The following is a 24,488-nucleotide window of genomic DNA, read 5'->3' on the forward strand; positions in this document are numbered from 1 at the left end:
GAGTGTGTCAAAGAGCCAACACAAGAGATTCTGCAGGCAGAAACTCTGGAAACAAATATTTTCACTGTTTTGTTATGAAGAGTAAAATGAGAAAGAAGAAATCTGAGCCAAGCCTTGTATAAATCTAGTTACAACATTTAGTCACAATGTGACCTGAATGACCATCAATTGCCAATATACATGACTTCTATACATGGATTCTCAACCCCATTGCTGTAAGAAGAATGACCAGGAAAATAGAAACAGGGAACACTGAAAAAGAAGAGCAGGAGTGGGAGTGGTGGACAGGGTACACATACATAAGCAGAAATTGAAGTAGGATTCAAGTAGGGAACAATGAGGGCAAATGCAAATTTAATTCAGGAGACAGCTGAACAGCTGAAACAGTCTAAACTAACAGATATTAAATTTCATCACAAAAAACAGACATGAGGACTATGAAAATAAGTCAGCTTTCAGTTTGTGACCATTGCACATTTATTTGTACAATCTCTAGAAGAGATTTTATTAAAAATCTTGAGGAGGAGTGAGGCTGTGTCTCAGATGTCCACCAGTCTTCTAAATAATGAATGACACCTGCAACTCACCAGTTCAGTGATCATGGTTGGCCAAAGTGAGGTAAGGTGCTGTGGAGACATTCTTAAAAGTAATACTCTGAAAAACAGGAACACTTGGGAATGAAGGGTGGGCACCTGTGGCAACCGGAGACTTTCTACCAGCCTTTCTGAAACAAAAAGCCAAGAAGAATCCCTCAGTTCAGAATAATTCCAATGAGAATTTTCTCCTTCTCTTCTTTACTTTAAATGTTAACTTTAAGTATCTGCCATGATACTGTTCCAGTAATTTACTGGTTTTATTCTGTCAACATAAAGAAATAACCACTCCACCAAAGAAGGAACAAAATAGAGAAACCTCTAAAGAGTGCAGTTGCCTATTTTGGGTAGGTTCTCTACATAAATGCAATAGTGCATCTGGGAACTTTGCTTATCTTATGCAGAGTTTCTCACATTACAACAGGAGGAGTTAACAGATTCCAAACAATACAAAATTAAGCCTGAACACCTGGTATGTATTATTGTTATTAAAACACTGCACCATCACAACACTTGAGAAATTACAAAGGGATGATATGGTTTTATTGAATTATGATCACCTCTATATACAGAGGCAGACAAAATGAAATTTTGCAGTCCAACCAGCACACATGCATGTTGCAGTTCAGACTAGTAACATCATCTTATTCCATGAACATGGTAATCTCAGCTACTGACTCAACTGGAAATTAAAAGAAAAACAAAAAAACCAACCAACAACCCAAACATTCTTAATTAAAATTAAATATAACTAAATTTTAAAAATAAATATAAACAAATACAAATAGATTCTAGAACAAATAAAACAAAAAAGTTGCTGCAACTGATTTTCCATATAGAAGAAGAGACCAAAGTGTCCCTTTGGTGCCATGAAAAAATGATACATCTAAAAGCTGCTGCTAACTATTAGTATCATTTTAAAAGGAAGATCCAAGCAGTTTCCATTCCCAGTGACTTAAGGTAAAGGTTCATTGTAAGAAATAAACTTCAATGATATAAATATGACAGATAAACTGAACTGAGGAAAAAATACCAGCAAAAGAAGTCAAGAATTCAAAATGTAAAGGTCATTTTTCCTATTTCTCCCTAATTGATAGGTTTTTGTACCTCAGATGTTCATGTCAACACATATTGTGCAGGTATCCAAGGATATTGATCAAGGAATAAAATGACAGATCAGAGAAATTATCTGGATTAAAGTCAACTGGCAACCACAAAACCTGCACATCTTGTAGTAATTCAAGACTGAAAACATTTTAACCAAAAGTTGCAGACACTTTGTTTCAGCTATGGAAACACTATCTCACACTGATCTTGCAGAACGAAAATTTAGCCTGCTGTTACTCTGTCACACAAGCATTGCACAGCTAACAGGAAGAAGTCCCTCAATGATACATATTTACTGACCTTGTATGTCTGGCAGGTATTTCTGGTACTGGTCGATCTCGCTGCTAAAAATGGCGAAGGCGAGTCTCTTGAGGAGCATGGCGCGCTGCTCCAGCTCCGCCTCTCTGTTAGCAAACAGATTGAGGGAGCTGCTCTGGGCCACAGCCACTCGTGCTGAAAGAGAACAGGGAAAGTGCAGCCAAGAGCTGATGAATTTCCCTTCTGCACAAATAACTCCTTCTTTGCAATACTGGGGTTTGAAAGCAGGTGTTAAGATGATGTGTGGTTTGCAATTTGAATCCGTAACCAGAAATTCAAAGTAAAAGTTGAAGGAAACCCTGTAAGCATACACAATAATGGCTGGGTTTAGGGGCTTTTGGGAAAGAGTTTAGCCATTTTTTAAAAATAAAATTTGCATGTATTGATGCTCAAAAAATTATAAAGTGCAAAATGAATTTTTTTAAGCAGTTAGTGTCAGATCTTCAAACCCAAACCAACCAAAAACCACCCCCACCCACTCTGCTTAATCAGGTTAGCCCTATAGGCAAAATTCACTGTGTGCCAGGATGGTATCAAATTCTCTCACTTTGGGTTATTTATGGAGCTCCAGAAATGAATAGTCAATGAAAACATGAAAAACACTGAATAAATCAAATTGGAAGAAATGTTGAGCAAGTGTTCTCTTTAAGACACTTATTTTTCATTTATTTAATGTTTATACTGCAGAGAAGTCACCTCTATATCAATACTTACTCATCAAATCTCTAAACGTGGTTTTGTCATGTGTCATCAAATTATCCATAATAGCTCTCCAACTAAAAGAGAAAAATCATACACAAATCAGAAAAGCAAGAAAAAAGCAAGAATTTTCAGGAACATTTGCAATTTTTTTCTGCTCTTTCCATTTAGGCTAAAGCTTCCAATCCAAGCTCTCTGCCTCATAAGTACCATTTAGTTGGTGTTATTTGATCTGAAACTGTGTTTCTTGAATCCCCTTCTCCAAGAAAATAAGGGATGCCATTCAGAGGGACTCTGACAGTTTTAAGAAGTGGGTCCATGCAGACCTCATGATGTATGAGGTCAAGTGCAAGGTCCTGCAGAATGGTCAGAGCAACTCCAAGCACAAATACCGGCTGGGCACAAAATGAATACTGAGAACAGCTCTGAGGAGGATTGTGGCTGATGGTGGATGAAAATGAAAAACTGAATTTTATCTGCCAATGTGTGCTCACAGCCCAGAAGGACAACTGCATCCAGGTTTGCACCAAGAGCGTGGCCAAGAGATCAAGGGAGATGATTCTGCCTTGCTCTGGTAAGACCCCACTTGGAGTATTGTATCCAGCACTGGGACCCCCAGCATAAGAAGGATGAGGACTCCTTTGAAGAGGTCCATGGGAGGACCACAAAGATGATCAGAGGGCTGGAGCACCTCTCCTATGAAGACAAGCTGAGAGTTGGGGTTGTTCAGGGAGATCTTCTAACAGGGAGATCTTCTAACAGCTTTCCAGTACCTAAAGAGCCTCCAGAAAACTGAAAGTGACTTTTCACAGGCCATAGAGTGACATGATAAGAGGGAATTACTTTTAAAGTAAAGTAATCCCACTTTTAAAGAGGACAGATTTAGACACTAGGAAGGAATTCTTTATGGTGAGGGTGGTGATGTCCTGGCACAGGTTGCTTGGTGAAGCTGTGGATGCCCCATCCCTTGAAGCGCTCAAGGCCAGGTTGGATGGGGCTGTGAGCAACCTGGTCTAGTGGAAGGTGTCCCTGCCCATGGCAGGTGTATTAGAACTAGACCATCTTTAAGGTCTCTTGCAATGCAAATCATTCAATGTTTCTACAAAATGCTATCCATGTATTCCTCTCAATTTTTTTTAATTGAATTATTTTTAAAAATAGATTTGTGCATAGAAATATACCTCATATCAGTTTCATATTTCATGTGGTAACCTAAATCACAGAAAATCTCTATTTCTCTCTGTAAAGATCTATTGGGAAATTTTAGTCCCTATGTTAATGGAATACATGAAATCTGTAAGGGCCATCAATACAAACAAGAAGAATAAAGTCTTACTGGTTAACACAGGAAGCATCCATCTGGAAGAAACTGGAATCCATAAAGAGGTCAAAGGCTTCCTTTTTCCATGCTCTCCTTGTATACTGATATCCACTAAGACTGCTCAGTAACTGGACACAAGCTCGATAGCTGGATGCATTGTGAGCACTAAACAAAGAAAAATTCAACATAAACCAATTTTGAGTTGTTGCTCTATAGAAAGTTTAACAGACATCTAATCCTTATCATGCCTATTTCAACTTAGAGTGCCACCATCCAAATTTCTACTGGCTGTAGGCATCTTCTACATCAATTCAATAAACTAAAGATACCTGTGATTACGGAGGTAGGGCACAACATAGTGCATAATATTTACAAGCAAAGGAATAACTCTCTCTTTTTCATCACTGTAGAAAACCATGTCCAGGAGATGAGCCAAAACCTATAAAATGAGAGGAAGATATGTTATAATGCATTCTTAAATTGCTTTTAACATACTATTCAACATTTTTTTTGTGGATGTAATGTTTTTGCTGAACATTCAATTTATGATAGAAGTGATCACATTTCAGGTACCATGCAAATCCAGAGTATAAAGATTCCATCATTTTTATAACACATTAAGGTGTTAGAAGCACAGAAGAACAAACTCCTGATTAAAGCACTCTAGAGAATAAACTACAAAGAAAGAATTCAAAGACTGACTGCAATTATCAGCAGTAACTAAGATGTAATACAAAGATAAACAGACAAAAGCTTACCATCAAAAAAGCTGGCTATACTACACAACTGAAAGGCCACGCTTTATACCTCATCCATCTATATGGGTTAGTAACAAACTTTTATGTGACAAGACCCAGAGTCCATTCACATCAGTGTTTCCCATTAAATCTCCTTCTCCAAGCTTCTAGTCCAAAGCTTTTCACAATACAGAAGTGTATTAAAAGACACTATTCTTTATCTCCAAGGAAACATTTACCTCAGAAAGCAAGGTCAACGCATGGACACTATAAACAGATGGAGTTATATTTGAAGTTTCCATTGCTGGAGACAGCATATCTAAATGAAGATAATAATAACATTAAAATAATGTCCAAAGTTAGTTTTCCCAGGCCATTATTTAACTTACAGCATATTTTAAAAAGATGTGTTTTGAAGATGCACAAGCTTTCCAGACACATTAGTGCTAGACCAATACTGAAGAATTTTACATACATTTAAATATAGCAAAGCTGTTCTCTTCATTAATATTATCATGAAAATTAATGTTTTGTTTTAAATAAAATGAAAATGGACCTACCTTCAACATCTGATTCTAAGTTGTTTCCATCAACCATAATCTTGGGGGAAGGCTTAACCTCTAAGTTTCGTCTTAGCCAAGTGGTCTGTTCTAAGGAAGACCCAGCAATTGCCCCAATGGCATCCACTATCTTGTGTGTTACATCCTGGTAGAAAAAAACCCCCAAGCACTTTAAGAACTTTGTGCAGAAGGGCTGTATTCATTGTTCTAACATGTAGAAAATCCATATAACCAAACATAGAATTGCTTTCAAATAATTTCTATATTATCAGTTATTAATATCTTCACAGAAAATGAGAGCTCTTTCAAAAAATTGTAAATATAAGGAGAAGATAATTAAGAATAGTTTCATACTACAGAACTCATATCAAATACTTCTGGTACATTCAAGCATCCAGTTCCAACCCCACTGCCATGGACATGGACACCTTACACTAAACCAACTGTTCAGAACCTCATCCAAGTGGCCTTAAACAATTCTAGTGACAGCAACTGCAACCTTTCTGGGTAAGCAGTTCCAGGGCCTCACCACCTTCACAGTACAGATTTTTTTTCCTAATATCTAATCTGAATCTAATCTCACTTTGAAGCCATTCCCCCTTGTCCTGTCATTGCATGTTCTTGTAAACAGTCCCTCTCCATCTTTCTTGTGGCTTCCTCCAGGTACTGGAAGCCTTTCCTTTTCCAGGCTGAACAAGCCAAATTCTTTCAGACTTTTCTCTTAAGAGAGGTTGCCCAAATCAACTTGGTGGCCCTCCTCTGGACTTGCTCCAAGAGGTCAGTATCCTTCCTGTGCTGGGAACTGGATGATCTTAAGGGCCCTTTCCAACCCAGGTCTCTGATTCTATGATTTATTGTTCAGTTATTTTAAAAAGACACATACAACAAATTTCTTACCTGTAGATCTCTTTGATCTTTCTTATTCTCCAGACTTGGGTTTTTCATGATGAACTCATTAAGAACACTGAAAAAATACAGAAGTTGAATATGGATTTTCTTCTCATAATACATTATTCAGCAGTTTTCAGAGTTAGGACAAATCTGAAGACATTTATTTGTGCAATATTTAATTACTAAACCCACAGGGATTGCTACTTATCAATATTCCAGGAAACATCTTTACAAGTTCCTTAAGTTAATTTTTATCATAAGAGTTTACCAAGAACAGGTTTTACTTGATTATATACAAAAATATCTTCAGAGACAGTTTACCAGGGAAGATAAACTCAAAATATTGAAGAAAATGGTCCTTGAAGCATTATACAGAAAATATATTCAAAGTTATATTTCTAACAGTCCACAAACTGTTTCCATGATGAGAATTCAGCCCACTTTAGTGGGCTTCAAATACCTAAGAAATAGTCATTGTTGTTGTTTTTTAGGAAAAATCAGAAACTTACATCTGTTGCTTAAAGAGCCTGAATCACTAAAACAATCATTAAGGTGAGGTTGTGGCTTATATCATACTATAATATAAAATTTAATAGAGGTAGCCATTCCTCAGAGAAGAAACTAATTTGATAAGACCCACAGAACTCAGGCAATAACTCTACGAGTCAAAAGTAAGAGACAGATTTAGAAACTAACACTTCAGAATAATTTCACACACCTACATTTGAGCATATTTGAAAATTGCAAATATCAGGAACACTTACCCAAGTATGAGAAACTGTCCTGGGGCTGGAAGACCAACCTGTATGGAATCCTTTAACAGAAGCAGCAGGGCTGCCCAGCTGTCTACTAAGCTGGTCACTGGAATCCTAAGGGAGAGAGAGCAGCAATCTCAATGATGAGAACATCATCTCCCTCAGGTATTCCTCCAATTTCTTTTTACATCACATCTCTGCTGTCAGATTTGGAATCAACACCCTTAGAGCTTCTTTTAATAGGAGGTTGCTGTATCAACTCATTAAGAAACAGTTGAAGGTAGAAGAACAGCATTCTTAAAAGATGCTTTTCATTACAAAGCTGGAATGGCATGAATGAGTTACAGCACAATTAAGATTAGCTTTCTTTGGGCAGATTACCTGCAGGATTTTTAGGTGGAGGAAGAAAGGTGATGCACTACTATGGAACTCACAAAATAAACCATCTTTTTAAACAAACCTACAGATCAAACCCATTCTTTCTTCACTATTTATATTACACAGACCATTGATCATCCTGTGACAAAAAGATGTAAAATGTTCAAGTTGATTATCTGTTTCCCAATGACAGAAGTAAAATTGAGTTTGTTTTCTCACCTTTGAGTATAAGCATAGAAAAACTGCAACATGCAGACTTCCAGTGAAAGATGCTTCTAAAAAAAGATATGAAACCTGTGTTATCAGAAAGAAGTGGAGTTTTTTTCCCCTCACCAGGGTAAAATTGACAATGCTATAATGTTACTGCAATGCCTAAACATATAGCTTAATTTAACAGAACGCTGACAATGCCCTTTCAGATATCCCTCTGTAAAGTTATACTTCATTTACCTCTTAGATATAGTGAAAAAGTTCACATTGTGCTGCTCAGCTTTGTCAATGAAGTACCCATACCATCAGTGTTCTAAGCTGCCTCAAGAGGACATCATATAAATCAACAGGATCTGTAGAGTTTCCATACCTTGTCCTTTGCTATGGCAGGAGGCTGCTTCAGAACTTCTTTCACTGTCTGTATGACAGTCTCTGTTCTCATAACACTGATAGAGCGAACCAGCTCAACCAGCAAAAGTTGTTCTTCACATGCTGTAGGGATAACCTAAAAGAACCAGATGTATGTCACAGATTATCATCACAGACAATGGCTATGCCAAAACTAAGGCAGCTGTCCTCATGGGATTGAAATTTTATCACTTAACATTTCATCTAGAGACCTGGTATCACCTACACTTCCCCTGAAGAATTCAGGAAGATTATCCCATTCTAGTGGTACCTCCCTGACAGAACAGTTGCTAATTAGAAATGCAAATTTATCCATACTTCATTGTCTTTTTTCACTGGAATGTCTGAATTTTCTTCTTCCTAACACTAAATCACTTATAAGTATTAGCACTATTTGAAGTGACCACTGTAACATAAACATACCTTTGTCCTTGAAGTATTTTTGTTTTGCCTCCTTTCATTCCATACAAATGCAATAGCAGCCATGAAGTGAACACCATGATTCATTGAAATTGGACCCAAAAGTTCCAGAATCTGTTGTCTCAAATTCTGAAATACAAAAGCAGAGCACATACCCTTTTACATAAGCACCTTAGCATTACTTTCAAAATCTTTTCCCTGCAGAAAGCAAAGAGGTGACATATTGCAGTGAACTGATAAATTTTAGTTTAAAAGCATATTCAATACTCATTTATAAAAGCCTATTTTTTGTGGTGAGTGAGTAGATGAGGACAAAGGCAGCAAAATTCAATTTAGATTTAAGGGAAGAGGATTGAAATTATTTTAATGAAGATATTAACAAATAATTTAAATGGCATTATCTGTGATGTTCTGACCTTAGTTGACCCAAGGTTAATAGTGGTGATTGATGCAGCAGCAGCAGCAGTAGTTTTCTCTGAAGAATCTGCAAGGTGCAGGATGCTCCACAGTAAAGTCACAGAAGACATGATCATATGCAAAATAGAGAGGATTCCATTACGTGCTTCAACCAAATGCTTCTGATCTACATTAACCAAAAGCTAGGGGGAGAGAAGGGGAGAGGAGAGATAGAAGAACATAAACAGCATATTTAAAATAGAGAAAATTTTGACTTACCTAGCATGGGAGCTTTCAACCTTAACTCTTTTTCATAATTTTTTCATTAATTCTTAAAATATGTACAGCTTTGAGACTTTTAAAATAATAAAGAAACTATTGATTGAGTTGTGCAACATCAAATGTACTCTGAACATGGGAGGCCTCATGTCTACAGCAATCAATTTTGTATCCTCTGCCTATACATTTGCAAAACAATTATTTCAGAATTTTAAGTCTAGCTAATACTCTGGGCAAAGTTATTTATTTACATAAGCAAACCCCACTTTCAGTCACTTTTAAATGAATGGAAAGCAAAGGGGTGTAAGAATGGTGAAAAAGCACAAAAACAAGATTATTGAGAAAAAGGGCAAAAGCGTCTCATGGAATCTGGATTCTTAACAGACACTATGCTCAGCATATCAGAACTAAAAATACTGCTTGACTAAAAAGAAAAATTGTAAATATACAGAAGGAACAGAAAAGGAATAGAAGGATAATATTTAGACATACTGCAAGGTGAACACAACAAAGGCAGCTCTAAAAAGTGGAATTTTAAAGGTCTTGAAGTTAAAGAATTAAACTTATGTTATTTCAGGGTAACAGGAAACCAAAAGAAGCAAAGAAATATAAGAGTATTCTCTTAAAAGTATCATCCAAAGAAACGTGGTTTTCTGTTTGTATCATCAATAAGACCCCATATTTATAGCTAAGACAATATATTTGTAATTTTTGTCACCCAGATCTTCATAACTGCTAATATAATCACAGTTCTTGATTTGACATGAATTGCCTAGGAATGTCTCAGCCATCCAGGTAAGTTCACCTGATGATACTGTGTAGATGGATCCAGGAGGCAGTAATGAATTATTGTTGTGATCCCTTCTAATAAAGTGAGAATCATATCTGGGGGAGTGACTGATGCCATCCAGAGAGGCCTAAAAGAAGAATAATTTTTTTTAAATGAGTTAATCTGACAGCGGAGTAATTCAAAACAATCAAATTCAGTTAAAAAAATTATACCTCTACAAACACATACCTATTATCGGATAATCCAGTTTCATATTTATACTGCTGAATTAAATTATCCAAGTTCCTGCAGAGCTGAAGAGTCACTGAAACAACCACCCTTTGAAGAACTTTCCCCATGTAAGGCAACGTAGAAGTGATAAGGCCAATCCACTGGGGATGCATTTTACAGGCACAGTGCTGGTGCAAAGCTCGTATCACTGCACACAGAAACATGCCTTGGCAGGTTATTGGCTGGGAATGCAAATACTGCAGAGAAGTCATCGGCTGCTGGGGACCAATGTGCTCCAGGTCTGTTATGACAAAGTCAAACACCGTTTCATTTTCCTCAGGCACAGTCATTACTCTGTGTTCCAGCACAATCAGCCGCTGAAGTACTTTCAAAAGTTGTGACTGCAGAGTACTACCATTGTCAAATTCATCCTCAGAAAAATTTATAAGGCTGTCTTCAGAGAAGCCTTCTTCTACAGCCACTATGTTTTTTCCAGCTATCTTTTCACTGTGCCATTTCTGGGCACTGAAGATAGAAGACAGCAGGCAATGCAGGATCACCTTCTGAACCTTGCACTTGGACAACATGTCTGAAATAAAACTAGGAAAGCCCTTGGCAGAGCTTTCTATCACTTTTGCCAGCTCCGCAAAGAGGAGTGTCAGAATTTCTATACTCATCATCTGCATGTTGCGGTTTCCTATGAGGTCTTGTGAGGTTACTTTAACGTGAGTTGGATAATGGCTCCGCATGTAGTACAGACACAGGGAGATGAGAATTTCTATGTACATAGAGCTCCGAAAGTTATGGTTAGAATCCACTGGGATGTGACTATAGAAATCCTTGCCCATTACAGATATTCGATGCCTAGCTAGAAGATTTTGGAGCAATGAAAGCTGAGGAGTGTATGCATTGTTGACACTGGTAGTGGAGATGGCACTTACAAAAGCTGAAGGATTTGTTTTCAGAATTGCCTTAATTGCAGAAAAAGCATACAATGTCCTTGAAGAGTCGTACAACTGGAGATAAAGCAGCACATGTTGATACAGTGGATGAATATTGAAGTTAGGAGATTTTCGCATTCCTGGGGATCCAACGTCACTTTCTATTTCTGAAATTTCTCCTTCTCCACAACTGTACCAATTTTCTAAATCAAGACCATCACTAAAGAAGACATTAGTTTGTTTAAGCTTTTCTGTTTGTGCTTTCTTCTTCTCTTCATCTTTCTTTTTGGCTATTTTTACCTTAGGTTTTGCACCTGGTTGCTTACCAGCCTCTTTAACAATTGTTTCTTTTTCTGACATTTTTTCTGGTTGCTTTCCTTTAAAGCTGAACTGAATACTACTGTGGCTATGTTTTCTAGACTTTGATTCGGCAGAAGAAAGAGTAAGATCAGAGAAGGATTGCTGGCTTTCTGCAATACAAGGTGAAGAGTTATTTCTTGACATTTCATCTCCTAAGCTCTCAAGTCCAGTCTCAGTTGAGGCTGATAGTAACTGTGAGCTGTCATTACTAAGTAAACTACTTTGGCTACTTTGAATATTTTGATCATCACTTTTTGTAACTTCTACAGAGCTTTCCAATGAGCTGTATTTACATGAAGCATCCTCAGAGTGCAGGCTGTCTTTAACTGGTTCAACTTCTTCTCCAAGACCACTTACAACTCGGCATATAAGATCTGTAACCACTTGTTGCACAATTTCATCAGGTGAGTCTTCTTTTAGAGTCTGAGAGCTATCTTGAGCACTCAGGCTTTCTGTTTCCACTTCATAACTGATGCTGTCTCCAGCAGATGACTGAGAACAGCCAGAGTCAGAACTCTGCAGTATTTCAGCCTGATGATCAGGAAGGTCAAAATCAGACACAACCATTGGTATGGTCTCACTGCTGGTACTTAACAAGGAAAGCCTGTCACTCAGAGGATTGACGGTCAGGCTGAAGTTCTCCATTTCATCCACACCAAGTTGCTTCTCATTGCCTTCTTTAGGTATAATAAGTTGTTCTTGGCTTACAGGCACGTGGGAGAATGCTTGAAGAACACAAAAAATGTATACATATGAGATTTTGTTCTTCAGAATAAGAATTCAGAATTAAAATTTAGAATTTAAACTATTATTGAGACCTTAAATCATGAAGGCATGGTAAATAGTATCTTTCTATTTCACAGAAGAAAAAATACGTTTATAAGCAAATGATAAATTAACAAAAACAAAGCAAAATTGTTTTAGCAGTACACCTTAGCAAAAAACCATAATTCTCTGTGAAACATTATGTAGTCTTATCTGCTTTTGTTTTCATAAGAAACAGAATTAGTAAATTCTAAACTAAAATTATGCAAAACATGCAAACACCTTCAAAACTTACTGGTATGTTTTCAGCCAGCCCCACATCATCCATAAAAATATTTAATTTCATGGTTAAGCATCAAGCCATATTCTTATGCTCTACCAAGACTCAGTAAGATGTAACAAAATGCACTGCATTAAAATACTTGCATATCATTTTAATGTAAAAACAATACAACTTTAAACAGTACCTGGGGCACACAAACTTGAATTAGGAAAATACCACACACATGCAAATATAAGCCATAGTTATTTCAACACTTTTTTCAGTTACCCTCAAAAATTTCTACTATGATTTCAACATTGCATGTAAACAGCAAGCAAAGAAATTAAGAAACTTCCTACAGGCTTCTTGTGTACATACCATCAGCACAGCTGAACTTCTGCATGAACTGCTTTTCATTTTCTTCTTCAGGGTGATTGGGAGATTTAGTCCAGTAACATTCAGCCTGAACTCTCTGAACTGAAACTCGCTGAGTTTTTGGATGGAGAAGCAGTAGGAGCAAAGGTTCAAGAACTCTTGCAATATCATGTCTTTGAAGCACTTGATTTAACCAGGCTTGTCCCACTGACCAAGTAGAACCATCCAAGCTATTGAGGCTGTCCAGCATGATAAACAAAGATCTAGAATGGAAAGAAGAGGAAACAATCTAGTGGATATCGTACACTACTCACAGAGTAATCCCATTTTAATCTCATACATGACAAATTTAATGTCAGTACATACTCCAGTCTCTTCTCCATACAAAGCAGTATTTTCTTTGGAATCAAAACTTTGAACCTGCTGTTTATATTTTAGTCTAGTCCAATGAAGGAATGGGCAGGAAGAGCTAGTAACAAAGTCACTTTTAACAGTTGCTCTAATAGTAGCAAGATCAAGTATTTGTACAGCTATTAGCATAACAAGCCTTTATTGTCTTGTAAGTGGTATGCCATTAAAAAGATACAATTTTAAAAGCCAATTCACAAGGATATATGGAAAATAAAACATTCAAAGATCTTGTCTTCAAGAACAGAGAGGAGATATATACTTGACAATTCAGCAGTTCCTATAACCATTATTTTCTTCTTTTAACAGTTTTAGCCTTGAGAATCCTTTTCAGACATGGAAAAACAATATATATAGTGGACTCTGAAGTTTACCTACTGTTTTACATTCCTCAATAGTACATTTTCATAAGCTTTTAGCTGTATGCACAGAATTTATCACCATTTATGCAATGAGTGACAGCATAAGATAGAGAAATAAACTTTTTACTCTACATCTTACAGCTAAGCATGCAATACAAAACCTACATAAACGCTTTTCCAGAACATTTGTGCTAGCTGAGGAAGACATGAGCAGTTCAGAGTCCAGATCTTCAGTCTTTTCTAGGAAGGTAGTCCAATACCAGAACACAAAACAGAAATCCTCTGCTGCTTGCCATAAATGACCTCTTACACAAAACACAGATTAAACAAAAAACCTCATGTTTTAGCACTTGCTTGCTATTTGGTTTTTAAGGTTTTTTTTAGTTTTACTGTTACTTTCTACATAACATAATTCAATTCTGGGTTGTTTTCCCTCGCCTGCTCCTGTATTTATCAAAATACAGCAAGAACTCAGATATTAAACTCAATATATACCACAGTGATTTTAACTAAAGAATATTGGTCAATGAAGTCAATGATGGTCAATGAATATTGTCACCATTCCTTCCCCACACTCTTCATAGCTTCCAGGGAAAATTTACAGCTTACATAATCATCACTGTGAAAACAATTTTGTTTAACACAGATTCTTGTCCACAAATTCATTTTTTGTCCTTCTTCCTTCCTCTCACATCTACACTGTAGTTCTTCAATTTTTCAACGCCCTATGTTGCCCCATATAATATCATCAAAGATTTTGGAGTAAAATTATTTCAACTGAATCAGACTTGCAATCACCAACCTGTCAAAGGTGCGGCCAAAGGAAGAAGATTTGTTAATATGAAGGTCCCGTGTGAGATGCCATAGCACTGCAAACTTGGCATGAGCTTCCATTCTTACTTTCTGTGAACCAAACCAGAAGTTAGATCTGTCAGAATGTAAAACTTCTGATAAGAACTGGAAAAAGAAAGTCATACAGCATCCTAAATTATATAAGATATAATGAAATTTACTTCATTGATTATGTGTTAAAGTACTACTTTTTTATCTTAAAAGCAGTAGAAGCCAACAATATGTGCCTATGAGCAATTAAGTACCATGAAAGGATTCTCTCCAATCTCCATCTTGCCTTAGTTTTAAAGTTTAGCCTGTCTCTTTCTATTCAACTTATTTTCATTCCATTACTGCCATACTAGAAAGAAACAGAATAATTTTCTAGCTAGATATGTAGATTGAGCTCTTCACTAACATGTAAACTTAACTCTGGAACAAACTGGACAAATAGGACATGCTTACTGCCCAAAGGATTCATAATGACTAATACAGTCATAGCAATAATATGCAGAATATCATAGAAAATCCTGAGTTAGGAGGGACCTACAAGGATCACTGAAGTCCAGCTCAGGATATTTAATGGTAAAAATGGTGTAAAGTAACAATTGTTCTGTTTCTCTCTTTACTGAGGCTGATCCAGGCAAAGAGTTATTCCAGCAAGGCTGCAAACAACAGTAAATGTTGTGATATGACTTGAACACATGTATAAAAACAGCTTCACCCAAAAAGACAAGGAATCTAGTAAGCCTTAGTAAGAGTGAACAAAGCACAGGAATCAGGACAGTTACACCAAATAAATAATCAAAATTATTTCAAGTACTCTAAGGGCTTAAACTAAATTACTAAATGATAAGCAAAGACACAAGGACAAAGATTTTCACTTGTTTGTTGTTAGAATATATGGTTATAGAACATGAACTGTAGGTATTTGTACCTTTAACCAAAGTTAGACAAAACTAAAAACTGTTGAAACCACTAACAATCTGACCTACTTCCAGACTTAGTTTACATCATAAAACTTAAGAAGCTTTGCAACAGCTTCTTATCTATCCAATATCTGCCACAATAATGGAAACTTCAAGTAAAAGCTATGAAAATTATGAAAAAAACAAACAGTTCATGTTAAACAAACTAAAAATAGAAGAACCTCTCCACACCAAAAACAAAAACCAAAAGAGACAGCATCACTTGTATTTAGAAAAATATGTTTCTCACGGGAAAATAATTCACAAGACTACTGCAAAATGCATACAGTTACACAAAATAATACACTGACAGTTATTGAATAGAGTGAAAATACCAATTCCCAAAGACATAGAGATGACTCCATGTAATCCATGCTGTGAAGATGTAAGAAATTACTGCTTTCCCCAGAACATAGGCAGAAATAAGTAAGTTCGACATCCACAGTCACAGCAGTTTACAGAGCAGCCTAAGTGAAACTAAAAATCATCACCAATTTCAACAATATGGCAAGCTGTGAACTGCACTGATTGACAGACTGGCTCACATTCACTCTTCTTGACCTGGTAACTCTGTTAGAATGGCAGAAAAGTAAGCACTCCTGAAGTCACACAACCATGAGTTGCTAGAATGTGTAAGCAAGTAATTCCCTTCTATTCATACTGTTGCAGCTGTGAAAATTGCTCATATACCTGAAATTTAAAGGTCTCAAGTTGAATGTCAAATTGACAGCCTCTACGTGAAATAAATTTCTAGGTGAGGAAAAAAAAATAAGTATCTGTCATGACAAGAACTCCTACTAACAACAGCAAAAACTAAGCACAAGCTTTAAGTATTGGGAAGCATCACATGAGTTTGATAAGGGAGAAAGTCTCCAGCATAAGTCTGTTGCTGAAAGGTGAAAACCCTCTGTTGCCTAGCATGAAACTAGAGACTCATCACAGACCTAAAATAACATTTGAAACAATGTAAGGCAATATTTCTTTCAATATTGAAGTTATTCATACCCTCCTCTGAGGGGTCCTTTATCTAAATATATTTCTGTATATACTTTACTCATCTTTAAGTAAATACACAAGTAACTTGCCTTGTCTCTGTGAGTCAGCTGCTGACTAATAACATCTTCACAAATGCTAGAAGATGGCACGAGGTTGTGCAGCTGGTAGAAGAGCTCCACACTCTTCTGATGATGCTGAGGAGTTCCATCACCCAGCTGGTCCCAAAGAGTTAAAGCTATATGCTTTGTACATGAAAAGAAAAGTTGCAAGAGACAAGTGAATGACTATCATGCCTTGTTCTGCTCCATGCAACAATGGGAGACATCACATCTGATGACACCCTGTGACCAAGAGGCAATCTGTAAAATGGTTCCCCTTGTATGAAGAGAAACTGTTCAGAACACTGCAATACCTTACTACAAAAACAACTCCTGTTAAGGAGTCAGAACAGAAATAAATTTTCATTGAAATATAATTAACTACATTATATACCCTGCTGCTGATTATCTTTTGCAAAAGATTTCTTACATGAATTACACAAATGCAAAAATTGTTTACATAGTCCTACATTATGCACATCCCAGTTTTATACCTTTGCTGATTAATGCTGCTATTCAATCAGGTTTTGTTTATATCTTTAAACTATTTAATTAAAGGATTTTCACACAAGTGGTCAGTAAGAGAATAGCAGAAAGAAAACTTACTGTGTATTTCATATAGATTCTAACACAGGTTATAAATGTTATCAAAATATTCAGCAAGAAAATTTGGTTTAGCATATGAAGGATGGTAAAGGGGCCAAGACTCATTCTTCACCAGGCAGAAAAAGTCTAAAGAAAACAGCAATGAGATACTGCATCTAACCTTGAAGAAGTCTGTCTTTTCAGCCATATATCTCAGATTGCCTTGAGTAAGAGGAGGTCTGATGACAACAGCCACTCTTCCCTGGTTAGGACTAAGAGGCTGAGCAGTTTCCACACTGTTCAGATTTTCTCCAGTGACAAGAGCAACGGATTGAGTCAATCCAACCAAGTCCATCACGAGGGAAATAGTGACACCCTGAACACTGAAATTGCTTGCCTGCTTGCAAGCATTCATTAAAGTCTGTAGCCACAGTGGAGGCTGTACTTGTTCACAGTCTGAAACAAAAACCACAGATTATGCATTTATTTAACAATCTAAATATTATGGAATTTTCCCCTTGTATTCCATAACTATATATGCAATTGTCCCTTCATATTTTAACCTGCCCATTTAGGAAAATGCAAGAGGAAGATACTTCCTGATGTATCTTAAAAATAATCCAGTTAAGAATGCAAGACTGCATCACTTCAAACATTTAGTAATCAAAAATTAATATAAAGATTTTAACAAGAAAGAGAAAAATTTTGTGGAAAAGCATTCAGATGTTTTCCTACTTCAGACAAAACTGGACTTTCAGTAGTTAGAACATCCTTTCATTCACTTTTCTTCTTCACAAAATTCTTCACCAGCAATCAGGAACCTGCAAAGGTTAACCCTCTTAACACCCTAGACAGTAGTCTGGAATAATTCTGTAATATATTTTATAGAGCCTAGGATAATAAAATATATTATATACATGCAGACTAATTTTAAGTTGACAAAAATAGATTTGCCTGGCAACATTTTAAAAATAGAAGTCTCTGTGAAAATTAATGGTTTGGTGCAGAGCTATGACCCATTAGACCATACTCTGTTTTCACTGTAGGTGGTTGCTTCCCCCTTTTTACTGTCCTGTCACTTTATTAAGCCATACTCTAGGTTGATACTGGAAATGTCTTTCTCTAAAGTTCACAGTCAACTCTCCAAGTGAATATTGCATCCTTTTATTTTAGAGATCCCAAACTAACTTCTCTTAAAACTTCAAAAGGACTCTATTGATCATGTTCCCAAAAAGGCAAATATAACCAGAACCAGGCACAAGTGAAGAAGTGTTATTTAACAGGCACAAATACAGAACCCTTTCAGAATCAAGAGAAGAATGATGCAATTTCTAATTTATATCCACAGCTCCACTGGAGTCTAAATATACCTAACAATTCCATATTGTATTCTAGAGTGTACAGATACAACCATTGTTTTCAGCTTTACTCAATTCCCTTTTTAATTTCTTCAATAAAGATAGCTGAGAAATTAGGCATACTGTAGAATTAAAGGACAATTATATTAAATATCAGATTAACTTGTCACCTTCAAATAAACAGACTGACCAGTGATTAAGAGCTATAGGGTCATATCATTCCAAATTTAGGAACCCTTCAACAAACACAGCCTCTTCTGCAGTACAAAAGCTTCATAACAATAGCTAGGGTAGTGTGAGAATTATGGAAACTACCTTCTTCCATTCTCTGTTCCAGTGCAATTCTCTGTTATGGGAAGTAGGCCCAGCACTATTCCCATCTGCCCTGACATTCTATACAACAGATTTTTACATATGAAACAAAATCCTTCCTGTTGGTTTTACCCACCTACAATTGATGCTTATTCCTCAAAGTTACACTGTTTAATAGACTGCAAATGATGATAACTCACAAATAGGAAGGTTCAGATGATGAACAAGAAACACAAATCCAAGGCATTTACCAAAAGTGAAAGGGATTCCTAGAAGCACTGCCCTCACACAAGGCACACAGTACTCAAGCTCTACAGGCTCTCTGCTCTACAGTGAACAAGGCAGCAATAAGCAAGTGCTATATGCACCAAAAAGTACTAAGCAAACAGCTGACATTTTAGTCGTTGGACACAACACTCATTTGTAGGCTGTTTGGGAGAAATAAATAAATGAACATCTAGAATTTTCAGGGTCATTCTATAAAAGCACAAATATTCTGAGATAGATATTTTATAAAAGGTACCAGATCTTTGCCATTGTCACACTCATAACTAATAAACAGCTACAACCAAGCTGCCTTCAACTGACAAATATTTTGTATGTCTGGATGTTACAAAGTCACATATATGCTCTGCTCCTGGCTTTAATGAAGACATAAACAACATATCTTAAAGACCACAAAAACAGAAGCAGTCATGTTTACAAGCTGGCTTCCAAAACCAAAGAAACTACTCATCTCCAAGCACTGCTCACCACTTAGCCTTGATTTGAAAATTGTAAATAAGAACAAAAAGTTGCAACTAGGAAATTTCCTAGAAAAAAATAAAACCAGAGATGACATGAGATGACAGAGATGACTGTGACATTAGACAAAATTAGTGTTACTATTTCTTGCATGTTCCAAGCATATCCACCATGAAAACATTCTAAGAAGCAACTCTCAGACTGCAGATCAGATGTGGATCCAAAATTGGAACTGTAAACTGAAGACTTTACAAACTGTAAAACTGTTCATTCTAAAATGTCACAATTTACAGTAATCCATAACTCATTGTTTTAATCATGTCTGTATCTGAATAGTGTCATCTATCTGTTAACACATCCATACCTCACCAAAACTGATCATGTTTATTTTGTTTCTTAATGCAATTATAGAAGATTTTTTTGCAAGAACTGAGCCTTTCATAAGAGCAAAGTAGAATTAATTAAATTTCTTAGCTGGTATGATTTTTATTGGTCAGTAGCTTACAATTTCCATGTATTGCCAAAGTGAACAATGTGCACATCAATCCAAAACTGATAAAAGGAAGCTAAAAACATATTTGATGTGAGCTGTGGCTATTGCAATATGACAAAGAAAACATTGTGGATCCATACAGTAAAGAGGAAGACTCAACAATATAGATTCTACTCTCAGGCTTCAGTTTGCATAATTGATATTTTTCACCCCAGTATTAATTGCTGTCAAATTCCATGCCAGCAATATTCTTAAAAATCTATGAGAAAATAATTTACTTTGCAAACATAAACTAGTTGACACAGAAGAAAACTTTAATTTCTGAGAGGAACAGCAAAAAAATAACACACACAAAAGACGACAGTATTGAATTAAATTTTTTTGTAGAAATATAAAAATGATTATTTAAACAGCAAAGAACAAATGAGAGTGCAGCTTACCAACTTCAGGCTTCCCAGGATGTAACTCTGAAGTGCGGTTTCCCTCAGCAATGTAAACGGGAAAGCTCGAACATTCAAGGTAGAGCTGACAAGCAGCAATGAAGGCAGGAAGGTATTCTTTTGGTGATTTCTTCCTGGTTGTTTTCTTCACCTTAGCATCATCTTGTGATTCTCTGTCCCATTTTGTGCCCTGTCCTTGTGCTCTAGTGGGATCTACTGGAAGCTCTGCCGCTAAGGGCTGAGACAAGGAATTATTCTGAATGATATACAGGTTGATAAATCTGGTTAAAAACTGTTGGACATATTCCAAACAGCACTGCATTGCAGTCTTTTGGATTGTTTTCCCACTGCGAGTTGCTGTCCCCTGTGTCATTATGGAAGGAGGCTGCACAATGGTCTCCTCAGAACCCACAGTTGATGCTGTCTCAGTCTCTGAGGATGTGCTACCAACAATAGGGATGCCAGGTGCACTGTGACCTTCATTCAGTGCTCTGTCAATGTCATCAGTTGTATCTGCCTGGTACTGTACAAACTCAGTGAATCCACTTTCTGATGATCGACTGCTTGGAGGATTTTCACCATCTTCAAACACATCATTAGGATTTTCAAGTGACACTGATGGCACCTGAGCAATATAAAAGTTTAATGACTGTTCAAAATAGGTTATTTAGGTCTTAGCAAAACAATATTTATTAGTGTCTTCATTTGAAAGCAACAATTTTATTCTAGAGTTTTAAATGTATTCATACAAATACATTTTATGCAAAATTATATTCGGTGTTTCTGTGAGCCTGCCAGACTAAGCTAACATTAAAAAAAATTGTTTATCAAGAAAAATATTTAAATGTTATTGGTTTTAACATTTCCTTCATATCATAACTATGTCTACTCTATTATGAAAGAATGCTGAAAGACATAGGCATAGGTATTATTAATTTATACAGCATCATAAACCATCAAATACAAAGTTATAATTACAAAAATACATAAACTTTTCATTTAAAACCTACTAATCATTTGCAAATAAAAAGAAAATAAATCATCTCCTCAAAATGAGAAAGAGAGGTTGCTGCAACAGTAACAGTTCTTCATGACTTATATGTCTTAATTCCTTATAATTCAGAATATGCATAAATAGATTATTGGCTTTTGCTCAGAAAAAGCACCCACAGTGGCTGTTTGCACTGCTCTACCTCTTCAGTCATAGTAACTGGTAGTATAATGTCTGTTTCCTGGTGAGAATGTGAGGTAGGGAAACAACTGGAATAGAAATGCATCAGTCAGTGGCCCTAAATGCAGGTGCCCACTTACTTCCAATCCTGCATTTCACCAGTGATGGCAGATGTTGCCTAAGACCTAACAGGCCCAGAAGTTGTTTTGACTCTAAGCACTACCGGTGTTAAATATAGAACTTGAACTTTATGTAATAGCATGAAAAACTTTTTCATGAATAAATAAAAACAGTGACATTATTATTTACAGTGAATAATGTCTTGCTTAACCAGAGACGGAAGAATGGAAATTTGAGATATTACTGCAGAAAATGGTTAAAGTAATGTACTAGAAAGCTGTAAGAGACTATGTCTCTATTGTATTTTACAAAATACAACCTAAAAGTGATTAGAAGCATGGCAAATCATTTCACTATCTCTTAAGAGAAACCATGACCATGTATGAGACAGTTGTAATTGGAAGCAGAAGGCCACTGAAAGTTCAAAGGGCAATATCATTCAATTAAAACAGGCTTTATTTAAAAAAAAAAGGCAACAAACTAAAAACAAAACCAAAACCCCAAAAGAACAAAACAAGGCAGGTATCAATTAGCTAGAGAGAATAAGGATAGAATTCTGAATAAAGGATGCTGGAGTCCTAATTGACAATAGGAATGTGAGCCAGCAGTGGACTCCTTTGGTGAAGCAGACCAGCCACATCTAGGACCGTATCAGCAGAAGTACTATCACCAAATGAAGGGAAGTAATTAGTCCCCTCTAAACAATTTTAGGTCCACAACCAGAATATTTTATCCAATTCTGCACTCATTAGTACAAAGGAAACTCTGATGTACTGAGTATGCCAAATGCAAAGTCACCACAGGTGCTCCTGACATTGAAGGAATGCTCAGAGATTTGGATTTACTTGGTTTAAAAGAATGCTAAAAGCTGTGGAGGGTTTGAAGAGGCTCTATTGCTCTCTGTGAGTTCCCATTAGGCAGCTGAAAAGATGGAGATAAGCTCAGAAATCCACAGTGAAAGAACACAAGGCAACCAACATAAGCATCAACACTGGAAATTCTGATTAATTAACAGTGCAAACAAACAAGCTGTACAGAGAAATCATGGTAACTTCATCCTTGGAAATATTCAAAATTAAGACAAATATGATCCTGAGTGACATGACCTAGCTTTAAAGTAAAACCTAACTTTGAAATCAGCCCTGCTTTTAGCAGTGCCCTGCAACTGTCACTTCCAACCTAATTTATTCTATGATGTTCCTTAAGTTTTTCAGTTGGAAAACAAGGATTTCAGGGCATGTCACTTAACATACCTCACATAGCCATGGCTGCATAGAACAAAGTGGACCAAGATAAAAGAGAAATAGCTGCTGGCTGGCTTATTTTATTTCTTTAATAAATTATTCTAGAAACTTAACAGTGACAGTTAAATATTTGATGGGTATTAAACCAATGCACATAAATTGGACGAGAGGAGAATTTACATATGCCTGATACATAACCAAAATGATGAATTCTTTTCAGTCCAGTTATTTTATTTCATGATACTCCTGAAGTGCTTTACAGACTTCAGTTGATTAGTTTTTTCTTAGACCCTGATTCTGAAGTGATTTATACATGTATAATATTCTATCTGGGTAAAAAACCCTAAGAATCAAGACATTTTACCACAATTATGAGTTATTTTGATTACCTAGGTTTCACATATATTGTGATATCTAAATCTAATCAAAGACTTGCAGGGTGTTCAAAACAGTCTGTACAAAACTCATTTATTTTTTCCACATAAGAAGCAATTGTGCAAGATGCTGCAAAACCTAATGAGTTACCTTTTTATTTTCCCATTCTTTGATGGAACTGCTCTGTCCAGTAGGAAGCTGCAGGATACCATCTGTACCAGCAGAGAGTAATGGAGGCTGAACCTTACTAAGTATCTTTGAGCAGAGTCTGAGAGAATCAGTAAGCTCAGACAAGTGCAAAGTCTGAAGATGGCTTGTCAATGCAGAAATCATCCTGAGCAACAGCTGAGGCAAGTGTTCAGTCTGTATTTCAATGTAAGTCTCCTAGTAATAGGAGTAGTAAAGTAATAATAAAAACTTGTTAATTGTCACACCAAATTTCATCCTGAAATTTATTTTCTATAACAGAGCTACCTATCATTTGCTTAACTCTGTTCTAAACATACTGAACATGGAAAAAGGAAAATTAACATCTTAATATCCATGAATAAGAAATACATGCTTTACTAAAAAATACTTATAAAATTAACTTTAAAGTTGGGTAACAAACAATAGAAATATATTTAGCTCTTCTTCAAACAAGCACATATTGTTCATTATACAACAAATACATTTAAAAAAATCATAAGAAGGTTGAAGAATGCTACTATTACTTTATTAATCTTAAGATAAAAGTTTAAGAATGAAAGATAAACAAGTAAAGAGCTAAAGGAAGAACAGGCTGATTGCCATACCTGACACAGCACTCTCATACTTCTAGTAGGCTTTGAAATGAGAAAGCAAAGAATTGAGGAAAGACAGCTATAGAAAAACAGTTCCAAGCCTTTGCTACATTAAGCAATGACAACAGAAAAAGAAGATACATCTTATGACATTTAAAAGATCCTTAAAAGAAAGCTGCACATTTAAACTAGCATATCAAACTACAAAAGACTATACTTGCAATGAATACACAGAAAAGAAAATGAGGACAGACTAAAATTTTCAGGTATAAGCATCATAAAACCCATTTCAGTTATGTCTAACCAGTCTACCAAGAATCATACAATGAACCAAAAACTTCTTTTAATGTCAATTTATGTCAATATATTTTCAGGAAAATCAATTAATAAAGTATATATATAGTATTTCTGCAGACCATAAATATA

The 24,488-nt window shown here is 36.1% G+C and overlaps 1 protein-coding gene across 6 annotated transcripts in view; it reads right to left on the bottom strand.

The window, feature by feature from the left end:
* The window catches only part of DOP1A (DOP1 leucine zipper like protein A), a 61,056-nt gene that overhangs the window by 8,108 nt on the left and 28,460 nt on the right, over positions 1-24,488 (bottom strand). For 5 of the 6 annotated variants that reach the window (XM_054279176.1, XM_054279180.1, XM_054279177.1 and 2 more), the window contains 22 exons: positions 24,075-24,104; positions 23,431-23,664; positions 20,371-20,995; positions 17,205-17,479; positions 16,430-16,582; positions 14,348-14,448; positions 12,779-13,038; positions 10,091-12,098; positions 9,878-9,989; positions 8,814-8,996; positions 8,401-8,526; positions 7,940-8,074; positions 7,579-7,634; positions 6,991-7,095; positions 6,233-6,299; positions 5,336-5,480; positions 5,015-5,094; positions 4,368-4,477; positions 4,054-4,203; positions 2,733-2,794; positions 2,001-2,153; positions 588-724 (listed from right to left, as the gene is read on the bottom strand). In XM_054279176.1, the coding sequence (XP_054135151.1) occupies positions 588-724; positions 2,001-2,153; positions 2,733-2,794; positions 4,054-4,203; positions 4,368-4,477; positions 5,015-5,094; positions 5,336-5,480; positions 6,233-6,299; positions 6,991-7,095; positions 7,579-7,634; positions 7,940-8,074; positions 8,401-8,526; positions 8,814-8,996; positions 9,878-9,989; positions 10,091-12,098; positions 12,779-13,038; positions 14,348-14,448; positions 16,430-16,582; positions 17,205-17,479; positions 20,371-20,995; positions 23,431-23,664; positions 24,075-24,104 (5,307 nt within the window). Of the gene's footprint in view, positions 1-587; positions 725-2,000; positions 2,154-2,732; positions 2,795-4,053; positions 4,204-4,367; positions 4,478-5,014; positions 5,095-5,335; positions 5,481-6,232; positions 6,300-6,990; positions 7,096-7,578; positions 7,635-7,939; positions 8,075-8,400; positions 8,527-8,813; positions 8,997-9,877; positions 9,990-10,090; positions 12,099-12,778; positions 13,039-14,347; positions 14,449-16,425; positions 16,583-17,204; positions 17,480-20,370; positions 20,996-23,430; positions 23,665-24,074; positions 24,105-24,488 lie in introns of all 6 variants that reach the window. The other variant, XM_054279175.1, reaches the window with a different exon arrangement.

This window comes from Melozone crissalis, unplaced genomic scaffold (assembly GCF_028551555.1).
Source record: "Melozone crissalis strain CALT ecotype California unplaced genomic scaffold, PUWL_Pcris_2 ptg000027l_1, whole genome shotgun sequence".
NCBI lineage: Eukaryota > Metazoa > Chordata > Aves > Passeriformes > Passerellidae > Melozone > Melozone crissalis.